Raw genomic sequence first — 22,245 nt, 5'->3', positions numbered from 1 at the left:
AGAGCCGTTCTAGTGAAAACACCCAGGAGGGGATGCGTTTCAGAGACGCTTAGCAGCATCTTAACGCACATGTTTTTGTAACATACGGCAATATGTGTGAAAGAGACAGTCAGTTCCAGATATATGACAAATAATGCATTCAAAAAAATGAATTCTTCTCTCCCCTTATGTGACCTTTTGGTAAATATCAATACCATTCATCTATTAAAATTAATGAAAATTAAAGATCTAAGCTTGGTACCTTACCATCATTCATATCAAGTAACAGACAAGCTCCAATAGATATAATTTACTTCACATAAAACGCAGAACAGACATAAACTGATTTAAAAAGCATCTGTGAGCAGTATTGGCATGTGCGCTTGGCAGCTGATGGCATTGGTCCCATGTTCATATGTGCCCACATTGCTGAGAAAAATTAAGTTTCATATATGCAAATGAGCATCTAGAAGCAACAGGGGTGTTGCCATTACACCTAGAGGCTCTGCTCTCTCTGCAACTGCATCTTCCTCTACGCTTTGATTGACAGGCCCAGACAGTGAAAATATCATCATGCCAGGCCCTGTCAATCAAAGTAGAGAGGGGTCAGCAGGTACAGAGAGAGCAGAGCCTCTAGGTGTAACGACAACGCCCCTGTTGCTGCTAGAGGCTCATTTGCATACCATATTTTTTGCCCCATAAGACGCACTTTTCTTCCCCCAAGATGGGGGGAAAATGTCACTGCTTATGAGGCGAATACTAATGAGTGCTACCATTATGAAAGCGCTGATTAGTACCAGAGAAGCGGGAAGCAGCGAATGCAGCGCTCCCCAGGCTCTGTACTCACCGCTTCCTGGTCCCGTGAGGGCACTCTGTGACCCCGCGCTGTACGCATCGCGTCAAAGCACAGCTGACGGCAGGAAGAAGGAGAGAAAGCACTGGCGGTGAGGAGCGGCGGCGTCCAGAGCAGGAGAGGTAAGTGGATTTTTTATTTCATGTGATATGAGGCATGGGGCTGATGATATGAGGCATGGGAGCTAAACTGAGATCTGAATGGGGGGTCTTATTTATATTGGGGCTCCTATCTGAGGTCTGATTGGGGGTCATTCACATTGGGGTCTGAGCTAAAGTCTGATTGTGGGTATGATCTGAGATCTGATTGAGGGTCTTATAAACATTGGGGGTCTGATTGGGGCTGTGAGCTGAGGTGTGATTAACACTAGGGGTCTGATTGCTGGTCTGATGAAATATATATTTTTTATTATTGCCCTCCTCTAAAACCTAGTTGCGTCTTATGGGCTGGTGCGTATTATAGGGCGAAAATATGGAATATAATTTTTCTCAGCAATGCAGGCAAATAAGAACATAGGACCAATACAGATGTCTTCAGCTGCCAAGCACATATGCAACAGGTCAGCCAGTTCCATATGTATAAATCTGCTGACAGATGCCCTTTATAGAAGGATCCCAAACAACGCTGCAAACCTATATAACCCCCCCCCCCCCAACATATAAAACAGGAGGAACCACATCACTTCTTATGGTTAAAAAGCCATAATCAATTAAACTCTTGGTAAGTAGACTTTACTTGGTGGAAGTAACTATTAGGGATTGACCGATTATCGGTTTTACCGATATTATCGGCCGATATTCAGGATTTTGAACGTTATCGGTATCTATTTTGCCGATATACCAATAACGTATAGGGAACACGGATCGCGCTGCTGACAGCACTCTCCGTGTTCCCTCAGCATTTTTCATTCACATTATCTTTCCCAGCTCTGTGCAGCACCTTTGTTTTTATGGTGCAAGAGCTTACTGTAGGTGGGATTACCAATGTGGAAGGCTACAGGCATTGCCTCTATTTATAACTGTCTGTATACCATACGGCACTGTGCATGGATGTGCAGACTGCATACTGCAAAGTGTTCAATAAGGGAAACTTCTGTTCATTTCTGCACAAGTTCCATATGGGTACCATATAAAAAAAAACACATGGAAAGCTATTTCTAATGAGTTTCTCCCATGATTCATCTTCAGTTCAGGAATAAATAAAAAATGGTACACATATAGTAGTTAAAGGGGTGTGCAGTATCCTAAAAAATGTGTAATCCTCGTCTAGTCACCTACACAGCATAATACTGGACCTGTCAACTTTTCCTTAGCCCAATACCAAGCACAGCCGGTATACAATGCACAACACTGTGCTTGGTAAGCAGAGAGAAGGCCGCGGTGCTCACAGGAACGCTGGTGCCTTCTCAAATAGCTGATTGGCGGGGGTCACGGGTGTCGGACCTCCACAGATCAAATACTTATGACCTATCATGAGGATAGGTCATCAGTATTAAAATCTCAGAGAACCCTTTTAATAAACAGTTTATAACCAAGGCTATGTTCACACTATGCTAAAGGTCTCCTTTTAACTTTCACGCCATAATGTATGGTATATGTTTAATAGAGGTCAGACGGATGCCATACTCAGGCATTCATCACCCATACCCAGACGTCCATGTTAAGGAAAAAAAGGAAATATGCCTACCCCTGGAAACCACTGGATGGAATAGCTGATTTTCACAGTATACTGACATGTAAGGCCAGAGGGAGGCCAAATGAACTCTTCTGGCCTCAGGCTAACGGAGCCATAAAAGCTAAATGACCATCACAAAACATGAGGTGAATCCAACCAAATAAGAACATGAAACAACCAGACAAAAATTCTAGTGTGCAAATTTTTAGGAAGAAGTGACAGTGTGCTGGTGCAAAGCGTGATATGACAGTGCTGCTCCTTATGATCCTTCTTCAGGATGCACTGGTGGCTGGTAGTCTTATGGCTCTGTCTCTAGTGATGTCAGTAATGTCAGGACACAGGTGGCTCCCAAGCTGCTGGCTGGGAAACGCTGCTGTATAGGATCTACACATGTCATGAATTTATTTGTATAACCCACATGGGAGATACTGTAACTGTCCAGAGTGAATGTTGGGGGCTGGATTTGACGAAACCCTCTTCTATTGCTGGTCTGTAGATGTCGAGTATCATTTTTCCGATCATAAAAATCACTAATATCAGACACTGTACTCACCGAAATATTTTTTAACGTTTTCTCATATGTGAAACAATAGATTTCGGGCTTTTCTTCATCTTTCACAAGATCAAAGCTATACTTGTTGCCAGTCTGCGGGACAGTGATTAACGCTTTTTTTAACTCTTCAATATACTTCGAACGCTCCATCTCCATGTCCTCAGCTTCCCTGGACAAATCTTCCTTGGACACTTTCAGAGAAAAGAACATTCAGAGGTCAGAAATCCAGACGTAAGGAAGAAAGCGCTGGATGATCTCTGGCACAAGACATTGGGCTATTTTGTTTTGCCTTCTCCATGCAATTTTCCAGCTATGTGATGCTCTGAAACTATTATACATTGATTGCAACAACCATATTCCAGGTCAGCACCGAGGGAAACAAAAGCAATGTATGTTATCATGCGTCATGAGTCTTTTGCTAAACTAAATTGCATCTCCGTAACATAAATAATGGTAAATTACAGCATGAGGTATGGAAAACGACATGTTCTTATTCTATTTCCTTCTTCATATCTCACAATCACACAATTCGTTTCCTATGGAGTATTGTCAATAAGTATCCATAAAATGGAGTACTTCCAGTAAGACTCCATATAGGACTGGTCTCCTTAACCTCTTCTACGCCGTGCCAGTTTTCACCCTTCTGCCCAGGCCATTTTTTGCAAATCTGACATGCGTCACTTTATGTGGTAATAACTTTGGAACACTTTTATTTATCCAAGCCCTTCTGAGATTGTTTTCTCGTGACACATCGTACTTCATGAAAGTCATAAATTTAAGTCAATATATTTCACCTTTATTTCTGAAAAAATCCCAAATTTACCCAAAATTATGAAGAATTCACAATTTTCTAAATTTCTATCTCTCTGCTTTTAAAACAAAGTGATACCTCATAAAATATTTATTACTTAACATTCCCCATTTGTCTACTTTATGTTGGCATCATTTTGTAAATCTCATTTTATTTTTTAGGACGTTAGAAGGCTTAGAATTTTAGAAGCAATTCTTAAAATTTTTAATAAAATTTCCAAAACCCACTTTGTAAGCACCAGTTCAGGTCTGAAGTCACTTTGTGAGGCCTACATAGTGGAAACCCCCCCCCAAAAATTATCCAATTTTGGAAACTACACCCCTCAAATTACTCAAAACTAATTTTACAAACTTTGTTAACCCTTTAGGTGTTCCACAAGAATTAAAGGAAAATGGAGATAAAATTTCTAAATGCAATTTTTTTGACAGATTTTCCATTTTAATCCATTTTTTTCTTTAACACATCGAGGGTTAACAGCCAAACTGAACTCAATATTTATTACCCTGATTCTGCGGTTTACAGAAACACCCCATATGTGGTGGTAAACTGATGTAAGGGCACACGGCAGGGCGCAGAAAAAAAGGAGCGCCGTATGGTTTTTGGAAGGCAGATTTTGCTTGACTGGTTTTTAGACCCCATGTCCCATTTAAAGTCCCCCTGATGCACCCCTACAGTAGAAACTCCCAAAAAGTGACCCCATTTTGAAAACTGCAGGATAAGTTGACAGTTTTATTAGTACTATTTTGGGGTACATATGATTTTTAATCGCTCTACTGTATATAAAAAATTTTGTGAGGCAAGGTAACCAAAAAATGGCTGTTTTGGCACCGTTCTTATTTTTTGCTTTTTACAACGTTTATCTGACAGGTTAGATCATGTGCTATTTTTATAGAGCAGGTTGTTATGGACGTGATGATATCAAATATGTCAACTTTCTTTGTTTTTTTCAGTTTTACATAATAAAGCATTTTTGGAAAAAAATTATGTTTTTGTGTCTTCATTTTCTGAACGCCATATATTTAATTTTTTCTGCCAATCGTCTTGTGCAGGGGCTCCTTTTTTGCAGGAAGAGTTGATGTTTTTATTGGTACCACTTTTGGGTACATATGATTTTTTGATCATTCATTATTACACTTTATGGGGCAAAGTGACCAAAAAATTGTTGTTTTAGCACAGTCTTTATTTATTTTTACAGCGTTCACCTGAGGGGTTAAGTCATGTGATATTTTTATAGAGCAGGTCATTACAGACATGGCAATACCTAATATGTATACTTTTTTTAGTTATTTAAGTTTTATACAATAAAAGCTTTTTTGAAACAAAAAAAATGATGTTTTGGTGTTTCCATAGTCTGAGCCATAGCTTTTTTATTTTTTGGCTTAGGGTCTCATTTTTTGCGGGATGAGGCGACGGTTTGATTAGTACTATTTTGGGGGGCATACCCCTTTTTGATCGCTTGGTGTTGCAAGTTTTGTGATGTAAGATGACAAAAAAATTGCTTTTTTTAGGCGTTTTATTTTTTATTTTTTATTTTTTATGGTGTTCACCTGAGGGGTTAGGTCATGTGATATTTTTATAGAGCTGGTTGTTAAGGACGAGGCGATACCTAATATGTATATATTTTATTTATTTCACTATAACACAATAATAGCATTTCTGAAACAAAAAAATGATGTTTTAGTGTCTCCATATTCTGAGAGCTATAGTATTTTTATTTTTGGGGGGGATTGTCTTATATAGGGGCTCATTTTTTGTACGATGAGGTGACAGTTTTATTGGCACCATTAGAGATGAGCGAATTTCATATTTTGAAATTCGTTTGTGCTTCGTTTAGTGGTAAAAACTGAATTGCATTATGGATTCCGTTACCACGGACCATAACTCAATTCTATGATGAAATGCATAACGGAATGCCTTTAGAGGGATTCTGTTATTCATTCCGCCATAATAGAAGTCAATGGGCTGCATAACGGATCCGTCCTTTCCTGCATAACGGAAACGGGACGGATCCGTTATGCAGACCATAGACGTCTATTATGACAGAATGAATAACAGAATGCCTCTAAAGGCATTCCATTTTGCATTTCGTCATAGAATTGAGTTATGGTCCGTGGTAACGGAATCCATAAGGCAATTCTGCTTTTACCACCAAATGAAGCGCAAATAAATTTTAGAACATGAAATTCACTCATCCCTAGGTACTATCTGGGGGGACATACGCCTTTTTGACACAGTTTTTATTAATTTTTTCTTACGGTGTTTATCGGACTGGGTAGATCATGTGATATATTTATAGAGCCGGTCGTTACAGACGCGGCAATACCTAATATGTGTGTTTTTTCGTTTTTTTTTTAACCTTTATTTCTGTCCCACTCTGGGACTTCAACTTTTGGGGGTCTGATCCCCTCTGCAATGCTTTACAATACATCTGTATTGTAATCTATTGCCTGTTAGTGTATTACACTGAGTAATACACTAACAGGTTGCCTAGGAGACCCAGCCTGGGGCTGGATCTCCTCGGCCTCCGTAGAAGGCAGGTCCCGATGCCTTGCCAGTCGGGTCCCGTCACAGCAGCACGAGGACCCGATGGGCTCCTTCACTGATTGCAAACCGCTTTTATTCCGCGGTCAGCGATGACTGTGGCATAGAAGGGGTTAATCCGCCGGCATAGCTGTAAAAGCAGGGCTACTGCAGTGATCAGGCGCGCACCTCTCCGGTGCCCGCCAGATCACCATGACATAAAAGTATGTCAAAATGCGGCAAGTCACCTGCCGCCATGATATACTATTACATAAGAATAGATGCTCCAGAAATGTTATTACATGGGGAATGCTTGAACAGACCTGAGAGGTGACAGGTCCTCTTTAACCCCTTAATTGTTTTTACGGTGGTCACTAAGGGGCCTTACAGCGACCTAGTATAAGCACTGGATAGCCGCAGCCTTGCTCTAACAGCCCGGACTGCCAGGAGTATCACTGTTCGTACTGACCCAGAGAATAAAGATATTATGTTATTTATAGCGAAAAATGAACGCCGTAAAATTTATAACGTAAAATCACTGTGGCAGTATTGCTGTTTTTCCCATCTCCCTCACAGAAAGAGTTAATAAAAATGAATCAGAAAGTTATGTATACCCCATGGCGCCATTAAAAACTACAACTTGTCCCGCAAAAAACAAGCCCTCATAAAGCTATATAGACGGAGAAATAAAAAAGTTATAGCTCTTGGAACACGATGATGAAAAAAGGAAGAAAAATGTTTGGTCAGTAAGGCCCAAAACAGGCTGGTCACTAAGGGGTTAAAATGAGGCAAAAGAAGCGTTCACATACAGTGCTGTCCCTACTTGCTGCCGGAGACGGATTAGAAACTGGCTCACAGACGTTCTATTGAGCCCTTCTTCATCAGTGACAAGACAGAGCGGTGTGTCAGCGCTACTATGTCCTCATTTTAGAGATTGGTGGGGGTCTTAGTGCTCAACCCCCCACCGATCAAATCCTTTGATATGTCACTACAATATAACTAAATTTTGTTATAAGTACAGGTACATTTTGAATGGAATCTGTCACCACGATTTTGGACTTTTCTGGTGTACTACTTGAACAATACTGCAGGTAAGGAGTCCAGATGGCCTTTTTTTTTTTTCCTATTGCCCCTGGTTCACCCGGTGTCAGTGCTCAAAGCTGCACTGAAGTAAACAGTCCAGTGTTAGCTTAAAGGCCTCATGCACACGACCGTTGTGTGTTTTGCGGTCCAGATGGCAATTTGCGGAACGGCACGGACAGCCATTAATATAACTGCCTATTCTTGTCCGCAAAACGCGGACAAGAATAAGACAGTTTATTATTTTTTTTGCGGACAACGGAACGAAGCAACAGATCGGACAGCACACGGAGTGCTGTCCGCATCTTTTGTGGCCCCATTGAAGTGAATGGATCCGCATCCGAGCCGCCAAAACTGCAGCTCGGATGCGGACCAAAAAAACGGCCGTGGGCATGAGGCCTAAGGCGTTGTGCGGCCGTTCTGTGCATTGGGGATAGCAATTGCGGTCACCAATGCACGGGCAACAACCGTGCAGCGGGCCGGGCCCTTTCAATTTGAATGGGTCCGTGGTCTGTCCATACCGCAAAAAAATATGACATGTCATATTTATTTGCGGTGCGGAACAATGGAAAGAAACACCACGGAAGCACTCCGTAGTTCTTCCAGTGTTCCGTTACTCCGTTCCGCATCTCCGGAATTGGGTCCGCATCCGTGAAGTGTGATGCACATGGCCGGCGGCCGTGGATTGCCGACCCGCCGTTTGCGGGCCACAATACGGCCATGGCCGCCCAACGGCCGTGTACATGAGGCCTAATAGAGAGGACTCAACACTGTGCACAGTCCCGACAATGTACTTCAGTGCAGCTTTGAATTCTGACAGTGGCCGAAAGGGGTGGGAGAAGTGAAGGGAAAAAAAATATATAGCAATCTACTCATGTATTACTGCAGATAATAGTCCAGAATCGTAGTGACAGATTATCTGCTTTCTTTATTATGTTATGCAAATATGCCTACTTTCCTTTTTATAACCCCTTGCTGATATTCTTCTATTTTCAGGGTCTACTGTAAACGTTTAACCAGTGATTCTTAACATTACAATAGGGGGAACCTGTACATTTCCAGGCCTTAAGCTGGCCATACACGTTATACTTTTCTCAGCCGAACCCGCTGAGAACTGCGGATTTGGCTGACACGGATATCGGGGAGACAAGGATAAGGCGACATTAATAATTTCAGACCATGCTGTGATCTGTATCTGTTTTCATGTAAGGAAAAATGATGACCAAAGTGGCTAAAAAAAGCAAAGTCTTCACCCAAGAGCAGTTTTCTGAATTTACCTTTACCAGTCCATGCATTGTGCCCATCACTGAGCGTTACACTAAATCCTCTCGCTAATTCTCTCTCCCATCCAATTTGGAGGAAATACGTAGCTTCCGGTTTAGATGCAATAGTGATTTTCCTCACGTTTCTCTCCATTTCGATCTATAAACATAAAATAATTGTATATATTAATATAGTAATGGAAATACAAAAATGAGTTCCAGGAGACAGAGTACTCAAACAAAATACAAAAAATAAGGAATTAACCCCTGTTCTGCCATGATGAATGATCTCCTATGATGAGCAACCCATAAGAATTTCTAAGAATAATCACAGATTCAATAAATTACACATTATAATTTTTTTTTCCAAGTTTGTAACTTTCTTCACCCATGTGCAGCGTCCCAAACAAAGACGGTTACAAGGATGTGGTCCATTGCAAGACCTCTCCATAATAGGGGGCCCTCCATAAACCAGTCAGAAGTCCCTGCAAGCATCAGGGAAAGGTGGTCATCATTCCCCAAAGCTTAGGAAGAACCAGGTTGTGTTCCTGCTTACACTTGGTCTGCCACCCCAAGTGTCTGCCAAAAGGCCATGTTGAAATTTGTTTCCCCCAGAAGAGGGAACCATGGGGTTGCTAATGGTCAAGGAATCTGATGGCCACCCATACCCTTTCTAAGCCTCCTGTATGGACAGAGAACATCAAAATGAAGAAAACTAATTGTGTGTCAGTTATGGTCGAGACATTCATAAGGAATTCTAAAAATCCTTATCTTGCCTAGACAGAATGACCAGGCATTGTGAGATAGTGAAGATAATGCAAATGTACCATTACTCAGTTGGCTCCCGACGCTAGTGAGTTCAGACACCAGTCCTGGTGTACCTCAGCACCTCAGGCCTTCAAACAACAGTCCATGGCATGGCTCCCTATCACTGGCCGCCAGTTGCATTAGCCAATCATAATGCAGCATAAATGCCTCACAGGACATGCAGGTCCGGTATCTTGCAGCCCTTGGCAGTGCTTTATTCACTCACTAGAGAAGTCTTTCTTCTTCTCAAACCTTGTAGCTCAAGAAGAAGAGAGAGAGTACTAGTGAGAAGTTTCTTGATACGGAGCTGTGGAGGTGTTGGGTGGCTGTACGTTTGTAACCTTCCATACTATTGGTTTTGTATCTTGCAATTTGATCCTTCAGTGTTTTCAAACGATGGATACTTGATGTGAACATTTCTACTTGGGTAATGGACATCACACAAATAAATAAACGAGGGACAGACGACACAACTCCAACACGACCAGTGGAGAGAATCAACCTTTTTAATTCTGCTTATTTTACCATAGAACTATTTTGACATTGTTCTGGGCAGGAAACATGCCTACCTCTATTAAATTCTTTTTAATTCTTCATTGAATTTCTCAGTTTTCACATTACATAAAAGCTACGTGACTTTAGTATTGTTTCATCATTGATTTTTTTTTTTCACTTTTATGTCTGGATTTTGTGATTATTACTTTGTTTACATGAATTTAGAGTAACAAAATATAGGAACACAAAAAAACACAGTCCAATATCCTTATCATGGTTATAGTCCAAGGAAATCTAATTACTAAAGCTGCAGCAATAACTAACTTCGTAAAGTCTAGGGCTGCTCTGTATAAAATGAATAAGGACTTGGCTGAGGATGCTCGGACATGTTCAGGTTTTCTGATGCAGTTTTGAAGCTAAAACAAGATGTGGATGCACAAAAGCGGAGAAGTAGAACCTGCCAGTCATACTTTCTCTTTGTTCCATTACAAAAACTTATATCCACAGGATCGGGGATAAGTGTCTGATTGGTGGGAGTCTGACTGATGGCGCCCCGCTGATCACAAATGTGGGCCCATGTTCCTCCATTTGAATGTTGCACCAGACATATGTGCATATCTGCTACTCTGGACTTCCAGAGACAGCTGAGTACAAGCGCTTGGCTATCTCCAGCAGCCCATAAAGCGAAACAGACCGCATATCAGTTTCCATCACTCCATTCAAATGGTGCACCACAGGTCTCGTAGTCCCATTCGGGAGCGGGAGCAGTGGTCGAACTCCTTTATCCTTAAACACTTTCAACTTTTCCTGTACTTCTCATGAATTACTAAGGGTTGTAGAAGTTTATCAGATCAGATCTATTGCAGACGTTTTGGCATCTGAAAATAATTCCCATATATATCAGCGAAGTTGTTTTAGCACCATGTGCCCACCCTATTAGGTACCTAACTTGCCACATGTTAAGATACTGTAAGGATATGTTCACATGGTGGATTTTCGAGGAGCATTTCAAAGAGATTTCCAGCTAACATAAACATAATGGACTATTACAATGGGAAGCTTTATTAGGTGTACCTCTAGCGCTGGAGCTACACTGCATCAACACTGTAGTGGATAGCGTTCATCACTGCAGCACTGCTCCCGTTGAAGTCAACTTGCCCACTACAATGTTCATGGTGTTCTTTAGCTCTGGCGCCAACTTCCTAAGATGGAGATACTACATCGAATAACGTATCAGCGAAGGTGTAGGCTGTCGGACCGCTGCCGATCAGCAAGTGACGACCTTCACTTAAAAAAGGACGGACAACCCCTGTAACCTAATTGATTATATTACAGACACTTTCAAAAACGTCCAGGCAGCCCAATGTGATCTTATGTTGACTACCCCTCCTGCGCATTGTTTTGTGTATCTTGGAGGTCACCTCGCTGGGAAGAGTAGTCCATCTGCCCACCTACTAAATGACATAAGAACAGATAGGGCCACTTTCCCTTCCAAAGCCTATAATGAACGATGGCCCTGGCTCCACACTCCTATCTGGTGCTTTATGGGACATGGGGCTCTTAGACGGGTGGTGAGCAAGGAGTCAATACCATCAGCTCAGCAGGAATAATCTGAGCCAAATCAGAAACAGAGGGGACATTGTAGAGAAGTAAGGAAGGCAATAAAAGAAAAAAAAGAGTAAAGTAATAGGAAGACAATCTGCTGGCCTGGCAGACAAAGAAACTTTCCAGCAAACTAAATTTAAAACTTAAAGACTGTGTGATAATGGAGCCATACTGGGAATTTACAAAACATAAGAAAGCAGAGACTGGGAATAACTCGTAGTTAGCCTACATTCACATTGGCACTATTCTGGTCCATACCGCGGACGTGAATAGCTCTTTATACTGATGGGAGTGAGAAAATAAAGAATCCACATGGAAAGTATCCATATTTTGCAGAATACTTTTTCCTGACTAAAATACATACAGAGCCGTGAGCATGAGGCCTTATAAGAAAATAAGGTAAACTGGCCACTGGTGGTATCTGTAGCACAAAGTAGGGCATTACTAGTACCCCTGGGCTACTGGGTTTTCCACATACCATGCTTGTGGTACACATTTGAGGTATTTCCCAGGCCACTGATTTGGCAAATGTATAGACCCCTTTTTACAACTGTATGCCGTACGGTGGTACCCTACTGAAGCTCATAAAAAATACATTATAGTACTATATAAGGACATGACTAAGGACAACATCGTCCGAAACGCGTAGATCGTGGGGACAAGTGGGTCATTGTGTCGCTGTATGCACCGATATGTTGGTGATCTGAATAAAGACCGGGAATTTTTTCATTACGTCCTTCTGGTGCTGGAGCATTTCTTTTATCGTGCATCTACTATATAGACCCCTCTATATTGAAAAATTTAGTTAAACGGGTTGTCTCACTTCAGCAAGTGGCATTTATCATGTAGAGAATGTTAATACAAGACACTAATGTATTGTGATTGTCCATATTACCTCCTTTGCTGGCTGGATTCATTTTTCTATCACATTATACACTGCTCGTTTCCATGGTTACGACCATCCTGCAATCCAGCAGCAGCGGTCGTGCATGCACACTATAATAAAATGTGCTTGCATCTCTAGTGGCCGGGACCATGGGAGCGCACATAGGCTGGTGCTTTTTTCTATAGTGTGCAAGGACGGCCACCGCTGATGGATTGCAGGGTGGTCTGTAACCATGGAAACGAGCAGTGTATAATGTGATGGAAAAATGAATCCAGCCAGCAAAGGAAGCAATATGGATAGTAGCATTACATTAGTAAGTGCCTTGTATTAACTTTTTCTACATGATGAATGCCACTTGCAGAAGTGACACAACCACTTTCAAGGCTACTTTCACACTCGCGTTTTGTGCGGATCAGTCATGGATAGATCCGTTCAGATAATACAGCCGTCTGCATCCATTCAGAACGGATCCATTTGTATTATCTGTAACATAGCCATGAGAGATCAGACTTGAACACCATTGAAAGTCAATGGGGGACGGATCGGTTTTCTATTGTGCCAGATTGTGTCAGTGAAAACGGATCCGTCCCCATTGACTTACATTGTGTGCCAGGACGGATCCGTTTTGGCTCAGTTTTATCAGACGGACATCAAAACGCTGCAAGCAGCATTTTGGTGTCCGCCTCCAAAGCAAAATGGAGACTGAACGGAGGCAAACTGATTCATTCTGAGCGGATCCTTTTCCATTCAGAATGCATTAGAATTCAAACTGATCCGTTTTGGACCGCTTGTGAAAGCCCTGAACGGATCTCACAAACGGAAAGCCAAAACGCCAGTGGGAAAGTAGACTAAATATGCTTTTAATACAGTATGTGTGCCCAAAGCATGATAAAACACTGCTTTAAAAGGGTCTCCCTCAGTACTGTCACATGCACCGGGGCGGCCAGTCTGTAACATCTCAGTTGTGTATACAGTAGTGATCCTGTTTAACACCTTTCATGGGTTGTCGATACATGGAATAAAATAACAGGCAGCGTTACCTGACATTTGGCTGGTGTTAGCACATCAGAAGCTCGCCGAGCCCATGTGTTTCACATTTAAGAGCTTTTCCTTATCTGATAAATCTCTCTTCCTCTTTTTCCTGTGTTGCTGTCAATGTCGCTGCCGTACACCTGACACCTGATTTCCTTCTACAAAAACATATCACACGACTGATCTTCATGGATAATCTAGAAATCCTTTAACTCTACCTTTGATCAGTGAAAAGTTCAATTGGCCGTAAGCTACGAGTGGCTTTTCTGTTAGCAATCTCTGAGATAAAATGGGAAAAAAAATACAGATTCTTCGTAAGGAAAAAATATAGTGTTAATAGATTGACATTTCCAGATAAAACGTTACAGCAAAGCTATGTACTGTTAGTTTTCTGTGCCGTAAATTATTTTTTTATGTAGATTATGGTCCCAATGTATCCATAGGCTATAACGGTCCCAAAGTCGATCAAAATGAAACCCATGCCGGATGATTGGTGCAGGCAGAGAAAGTCGGTGCAGCACCAGTAGAGTCCGCTTCATAGCTTGAAAAGCAGTAATCCCATTGATTATAAAATAACTAGACTCCCACAATCTGCTTTTCATTAGATACATTAAACAAGGAGACTAAAAGAAAACGTTAAGGCCTCTTTCACACGGGCGTCCCAGAGTGTACATTGCGGGAAACCCGCGCGAGTGGGCATGCAATTGCAGTCAGTTTTGACTGCGATTGTGTTCCGATGTTCAGTGTTCTCCGCGCGAGTGCAATGCGTTTTGCACGCACGTGTGAAAAAACTGAATGTCGTACCCAGACCCGAACCCGGACTTCTTCACTGAAGTTCGGGTTTGGGTTAGGTGTTCTATTCACTTTATTATTTTCCCTTATAACATGGTTATAAGGGAAAATAATAGCATTCTTAATACAGAATGCTAACTAAAATGTCCATTGAGGGGTTAAAAAAATAAATAATAATAACTCACCTTATCCAATTGATCGCGCAGCTGGCATCGTCTTCTTGCTTCTTCTTTCAGGACCTGCAAAAGGATCTTTGATGACGTAATCGTGCTCACCACGTGGTGAGCGCAGTGGCGTCAGCGCAGGACCTGCTAAATGAAGATAAAAGCAGGTCCTGCTTTTATCCCTATCATCTCCTAGCAACCATGCGTGAAAAATCGCACCGCATCCGCACTTGCTTGCGATTTTCACGCAGACCCATTCATTTCTATGGGACCTGCGTTGCGTGAAAAAAGCAGAATATAGAGCATGCTGCGATTTTCACGCAACGCCCAAGTGATGCATGAAAATCACTGCTCATCTGAACAACCCCATTGAAATGAATGGGTCCGGATTCAGTGCGGGTGCAATGCGCTCACCTCACGCATTGCACCCGCACGGAATTCTCGGCCGTGTGAAAGGGGCCTAACAAGTTGAAAAAATAAAAAAAAATACTAAGGAGTTCATTTATCAAGCTGAAATACGCCTAAGGCCCCTTGCAGACGAGCGTTCCTCCAGCAGCGAGTCCGCATCTCAGCACCCGGCCTGACCTCCCAGCACTGACGGGATTCAAATAGCATTATATTGATTTATGATGCTATGTAACCCTAAGGCCTCTTTCACACGGGCGTTGCGGGAAAATGTGCGGGTGCGTTACGGGAACACCTGCGATTTTTCCGCACGAGTGCAAAACATTGTAATGCGTTTTGCACTTGCGTGAGAAAAATCGCGCGTGTTTGGTACCCAAACCCGAACTTCTTCACAGAAGTTCGGGCTTGGGATCGGTGTTATGTAGATTGTATTATTTTCCCTTATAACATGGTTATAAGGGAAAATAATAGCATTCTGAATACAGAATGCATAGTAAAACATCGCTGGAGGGGTTAAAAAAATTTTTTTTTAAAATTTAACTCACCTTAATCCACTTGTTCGCGATGCCCGGCATCTCCTTCTGTCTTCATCTGATCTCTGTGCAGCAACAGGACCTTTGATGACGTCATTCCGGTCATCACATGGTACGTCACATGATCTTTTACCATGGTGATGGATCATGTGATGACCAGAATATGGCGACACAACAATTGTCGTAGAAAAGGTTTTGCAGTAAAACATAACAAAAACTGTTTAAATTTGGTACTGTCGTAATTTTGACCACTTCATTTTTTACCGGAAAAACAAAACCCAAACAACAACGGCAGAATTACTTATTTCACCGTACAAATAATTTTTTTAAACTATCTCTGGATGGGCGACATTCATACATTCCTACAATGATGTATATGTACACTAACACAATAATCCCCATGATCATTGCACAGGACCAATTCCGCCACAGTATATTATGAAACTGCTGAAGAGTAGTGAACATCAGGACTCCTAAAATGGAATTCAAATCTGCAACACGATTGAAGTGACAGACCCTGTTCAAGAAAACACCAGTGAATGCGCCCATTTGAGGAGGAGGGAGGAAGCAGAAGCACCCCGGAGAGCATTCAGACCACACGACTAGGGTTCTGACGATTGAATTCTTTTGGAGACTAAAGTCTGGAGTCTGCCTTAATTTTTCAGTATGGGGGTCTGAATAAATTTTTAGATCTGAGACATGTACAGTAGAACCTGATATAATAGCATTGTTTTCCTAAAAGTTTAATTATCTGTTTTATGCCCCATTCACACGTCAGTGTTTTCGTCAGTGATTGTGATCCAAAACTAGATGCGTCTTGTGACACAGTGATCTGAGACGTTTGAGTTAAGGACTTGTATTCTGCCTCTGTACTGCGCCCGCTTACCCTATCTACCAGAGCGAAACCCCACAGCCTCTAAACATAGAACAGGTGTAGATCTTTCCCTTAGGTATTTTGCTTCCGTGTCCGTTCCATTTTTTTGGGGGATAGGATGCGGACACATTCATTTCAATGGGTCCGCAAAAAACGCAGACAGCACACCGTGTGCTGTCCGCATCAGTATGTCCGTTCCGTTGCTCCGCAAAAAAAATAGTGCATGTCCTATTTTTTTCTAGTTTGCGGACAAGGATAGGCATTATTACAATGGATCCGCAAAAAAACCTGATGCCATACGGACGTCATCCGTTTTTTTTGCGGACCGCAAAACACATACGGTCGTGTGCATGTAGCCTTATACCTTATGTCTGTGGAGGCTCCAGTCCTGGTTTTGGCTCACAATCACTGACCAAAACATTGACTGTGTGAATGAGACTTTAGTATCTACAAGTTAAATGGGTAGTCCAAGACAGAGAACAAAATGGCCGTGGGCATGGTATGAAAAAATAAATAAAATACTGCTCCCGTCCCTACTGCGTCACGTGCCATTCCTGCACACATGTGCATGTCGCAGTGCTGGTACCACTTGGACTCTCTGACCAGGTTAGCTTCTTTTTTTTTTTTAAACACCATGTACTGCTTTCCCAGTCTTGAAAAGCCCTTTGTTTTTATTTAAAAATAACATTTTATGAGAAGGAAGCATTAGAGACAACATTTGTGATTCCCAAAGTTTGCCTTTTTGTACATAGTGAAGCTCTAAAGAAAAGGTATGAAAAAATCATAATTTTAGGAGGAAAAAAATGTCTCCGATAGGGAAACGGCATACCGTATTTTTCACCCTATAAGACGCACTTTTTCCTCCAAAAAGTGGGAATAAAATTGCAGTGCATCTTATGGGGCAAATGCTGCCGTTTTTAAACTGATACACCGCCGACCGCAAGCTGCACAGCACGGCCGGCGTGTGTATCAGCGAGGGGGAAGGAGGGGCTGGCCTTTAGTTTTGTAATGGCAGCGGGGCCCGGTCCAGTCACTGTATTCTATTGCACCGGGCCCTGCTCACTGTACTAATGGTATCTACTGTAACTGCAGGCAGGCAATGGTTAACTATAAATATGTTCGATCCAGCAGCCTTTACTTACGATCACAGCAGGCTGGAGGCAGAAGGCAGGGCGTAACTTCCTACGTCACATGCCTGTTCCGCCCACTTTATGAATGAAGCGGGCGGTGCAGGCACGTGACGTAGGAAGTTACGCTGCCAGTGCCCGCCCAGCCTCCTGCCTCCAGCCTGCTATGATCGTAAGTAAAGGCTGCTGGATCGAACATATGTATAGTTAACCATTGTGAGCGGGGCCCGATGCAATAGAATACAATGACTGCACTGGGCCCCCGCTGCCATTTAAAAACTAGTATAGATGCCAGCCCCCACAGTAGATGGCACTGTTATGGGGGCATCTATGGATGGCATGACACTGTTATAGGGGGATCTGTGGATGTCAAATAGCATAAGATGCTATTTATCTGTCATCCACAGACCCCCCCCCATAGCAGTGTCATGCCATCCACAGATGCCCCCATAACAGTGCCATCCACAGAACTCCATAACATTGTCAGCCACAGACCCCCATAAGAGTGCCATCCACAGACCCCCATAACAGTGCCATCCACAGACCCCCATAACAGTACCATCCACAGACCCCCATAACAGTACCATCCACAGACCCCCATAACAGTGCCATCCACAGACCCCCATAACAGTGCCATCCACAGACCCCCATAACAGTGCCATCCACAGACCCCCATAACAGTGCCATCCACAGACCCCCATAACAATACCATCCACAGACCCCCATAACAGTGCCATCCACAGACCCCCATAACAGTGCCATCCACAGACCCCCATAAGTGTGTCATTCACAGGCTACCATTAGTTCAAAGCCCACCAAAAGCACACCTTTTGGTTAAAAATATTTTCTTTCTTATTTACCTCCTCAAAACCCGATGCAATAGAATACAATGACTGCACTGGGCCCCCGCTGCCATTTAAAAACTAGTATAGATGCCAGCCCCCACAGTAGATGGCACTGTTATGGGGGCATCTATGGATGGCATGACACTGTTATAGGGGGATCTGTGGATGTCAAATAGCATAAGATGCTATTTATCTGTCATCCACAGACCCCCCCCCATAGCAGTGTCATGCCATCCACAGATGCCCCCATAACAGTGCCATCCACAGAACTCCATAACATTGTCAGCCACAGACCCCCATAACAGTGCCATCCACAGACCCCCATAACAGTGCCATCCACAGACCCCCATAACAGTACCATCCACAGACCCCCATAACAGTACCATCCACAGACCCCCATAACAGTGCCATCCACAGACCCCCATAACAGTGCCATCCACAGACCCCCATAACAGTGCCATCCACAGACCCCCATAACAGTGCCATCCACAGACCCCCATAACAATACCATCCACAGACCCCCATAACAGTGCCATCCACAGACCCCCATAACAGTGCCATCCACAGACCCCCATAAGTGTGTCATTCACAGGCTACCATTAGTTCAAAGCCCACCAAAAGCACACCTTTTGGTTAAAAATATTTTCTTTCTTATTTACCTCCTCAAAAACCTAGGTGCGTCTTATGGGCCGTTGCGTCTTATGGGCCGTTGCGTCTTATAGGGCGAGAAATACGGTACGTCTATAACAGTGGGTCAAAAGAGCAAATACCCGGACCGTTTAACCGCACACAAAAAAGGGAAAAGCTTCTACATACAAACAGACAGAAAACTAGTGTCTCCTAGATACTCAGGCCACACATGACCTTTAGAAGGTGACACATCACATACTCCTAAAGTGGGGAAAATTGGTTTCTACCTCACAGTTTGTTTGTTTTTTTGCCTTCCTCTGAATCAACTTGCAGGATAACAGGCTGAACTGGACAGATGTATTTTTTTTCAGCCTTATAAACTATGTTACTATGTTATGCATTTCAGAGAACACAAAGCGTTTGAAAGACTGGTAAATGCCCTCAAAGAACAGAATATACACTACTCACAAAATGTTAGGCATATTTGGCTTGTGGATGAAATTTCAGGATGAACCTAAAATGCACTCTAACCTTTACTGGTGAACTTAATGTGACCTTCTCTAAACTTTTGAATGCACGTGTCCAACTGTTTATTGTTTCAGTACTTTTTGCACAACTTGCTGTTCTCTAACAAGGAGATTAATGGCAGAATTCACAACAGGTGTTTGATCCATGAATCGCCCAATAAATTTCCTGACACCCAACAATTGATCAACAGCACCTCGCCATTGAGAGGCTTCAAGCAGAATGTTCTTCGACGGAGGTGGCCACTGAGCTTAGAGTGTCACAGAGTGTCATCAGCAGGTTGCAACAGAGATACAGAGAGTCTGGAAGAGTCACAGAAAGGCATAGAAGTGGACGTCCTTTGGCCACATCCTACACTGATGACCACTTCATTGTGAACAATGCCCTAAGGAACCAGGTGATGAATGCCACACAACTCCAGGCACATTTAAAAGGAGGAGAGAGGCACCCATTGTCACGTCAGACCATTTGAAACCATTAACACCAGTGTGGTCTGCATGCTAGACGACTTGCAAGGGTATTTGACCACAGGCGTCATCATCTTGCATGGGCCAGGGAGCATCTACGCTGGACGAGGGACCAGTGGGCCTCAGTGCTGTTCCCTGATGAAAGTCGATTCACACTGCGAAGAAATTATGGTTGTCAACGATGTTGGAGCCGTCAAGGAGAGCGTTATGCATCAGCCACTGTTGTCCCCACACGAGCCTTTGGTGGTGGTGGTGTTACAGTGTGGGCAAGTGTGTCTAGTCAACACAGAAATGCCTTACACTTTGTAAATGGTACAGTGAAAAGCCCATACTACTTTAATAACATCATTAATCCAGTCGTTGTGCCTATACATGAACAACACAGGCCTGATTTCATCTTCATGGACGACAATGCACCACCTCATCAAGGTCGCATCGTTAGGGAACGGCTGCTGGAGACTCGGGTACCTGAAATGTAGTTGCCCTGAATATCATTGAAAACCTATGGGATCAGCTAAGTCGCCGTGTAGAGGCCGGTAACTCTGTACCCCAGAACCTCAATGACCTGAGGGACGCCGTTTAAGAAGAGTGCCACAGCAGACAATAAGTCGACTTGTGAACAGCTGTAATTGATGCTCAAAGCCACATGACAAGTTATTGAGACACTGACATTTTATGTGGGGGTATACAGTACCCACCACTGTTGTTGGCTTTTGTTCCAATAAATTGTTTGGGATGAGGAAATCACCATTGCATGCTTCCACTTAAATGCCCTGCTTTCATGATATAATATCACTGTAGTGTGAACTTTTTACGCTTTCACCTGAAAGTCAAATACTTTTAACTTTTTGTCAGTAGTGTATGTTCAACTTATTGTCTTAGTTTTATGAAAAGCAGTGGAGTTTATATTCCAATCTCAGTGATGCTCAACATAAACAGATTCCCTTAAATCACTCTCAAACATGCAACCAGCTCGGCTTCAATGGGAAAGGCATATACATTCATTCAGGCGTAAAACTGGAAAAGTAAATTGATTTCATTATGCCACACAATAGGATGTGAAGAAGCTTCTGGGAACGGAGCGCAGTGATAATATACAATAATACACAACATAAAGAGTGAAAGGTCCTTTTCAACTGTAAGCTTTTGATGTTTTTCCCTTTATTAAAATTTCATCAGTATACCTATCCTAATTAATTATATATCCTCCTTATACCACCCTCATAACCCGACCAGAAGTGACCAAACAACATGGCTTCATTTTATGATAATTATATAATAAAACCTCTTTTAAAGCTTTTTTTACGTTAAGCCATTGTACATTAGTTATAACCCAAGGATCTTTATCCCACTTTCATTTATAAGAGGTGAATCACTTCTGGCCGGTGTATGCCAATATACCTTTTTTTTTCAGCTTTTTTACAATAAGGAAAAGAAATGCACAGTATGCACTTTTATAATGAAAATTATCACATGGCAGGCATCACCAGTGCCCGATGGGGCACTCTGACTTATAATGGGGTCTATCTGGTTCCACCAGGCGTCCTCAATCCTAAAGGGTAAAATAGTGCTGCAAGTATTGGAAAGTCTGCATAAGAGTCTCTGGATGCGGCCACTAACGCACATGTGAAAACCGCCATAAAGTACTGCTTTCAGTGTTACATTTTCAGGGAACATCCAAAAGTTTAGCTCAACTGGGATTCACAGAGGGGATTATATGTTGGCATTGGTTAAAAGGGCTTTCCAGGACTTTTATATTGATGACTTATCCTCAGGATAGGTCATCAGCTGGGGGACCCTCATCGATCAGCTGTTTGAGAAGGCACTGGCTCTCCTGTGAGATCTGCAGACTTCTCCGTTCCTCCCCTAGCACTGCGCCATATACTGTACAGCGGCATTTACTTCTATGGGGCTGATCTGCTCCTAGGCCACGTGACCAATGAACGTGTCGTTACTGGCCTAGGAAAAGGTGAGAGAAGGCCGCTGCACTCACGGGAGAGCCAATGCCATCTCAAACAGCTGATCGGCAGGGGTCCTGGGTGTTGGACCCCCACCGATCAGATACTCATGACTCATCCTGAGGATAGGTCATCAGTTATAAACTCTCAGAAAAACCCTCTAAACATATGCCCTCTCACTGGCAGCCATTGTTGTTTGTGGGAAATTATTAGGAACAGGGCTGTCAGCCCCACCTCACAAGGGGTTAAGCACTATGGGTCACCACTGTATGCACAACTATTTTATAGATGGGCCATGAGTAAAAGTAAGACTAAAGTTTGTCAGTCCTATTCCCCATTATCTGCAAAAGGGGAGCGACTAATAAAAT

At 42.7% G+C, this 22,245-nt stretch overlaps 1 protein-coding gene across 2 annotated transcripts in view; it reads right to left on the bottom strand.

Moving 5' to 3' along the window:
• XRCC4 (X-ray repair cross complementing 4) overlaps positions 1-22,245 on the bottom strand; it is a 431,955-nt gene that overhangs the window by 361,479 nt on the left and 48,231 nt on the right. For both annotated transcript variants that reach the window (XM_040421507.1, XM_040421508.1), the window contains exons 2-3: positions 8,748-8,892; positions 3,060-3,250 (exon numbers count right to left, since the gene is read on the bottom strand). In XM_040421507.1, the coding sequence (XP_040277441.1) occupies positions 3,060-3,250; positions 8,748-8,886 (330 nt within the window). In that variant the 5' untranslated portion in view covers positions 8,887-8,892. The remainder of the gene's footprint in view (positions 1-3,059; positions 3,251-8,747; positions 8,893-22,245) is intronic.

This window comes from Bufo bufo, chromosome 2, assembly GCF_905171765.1.
Source record: "Bufo bufo chromosome 2, aBufBuf1.1, whole genome shotgun sequence".
NCBI lineage: Eukaryota > Metazoa > Chordata > Amphibia > Anura > Bufonidae > Bufo > Bufo bufo.
The sequence above is the reverse complement of the archived record's forward strand: the minus strand, read 5'-3'. Positions and strand labels throughout refer to the sequence as shown.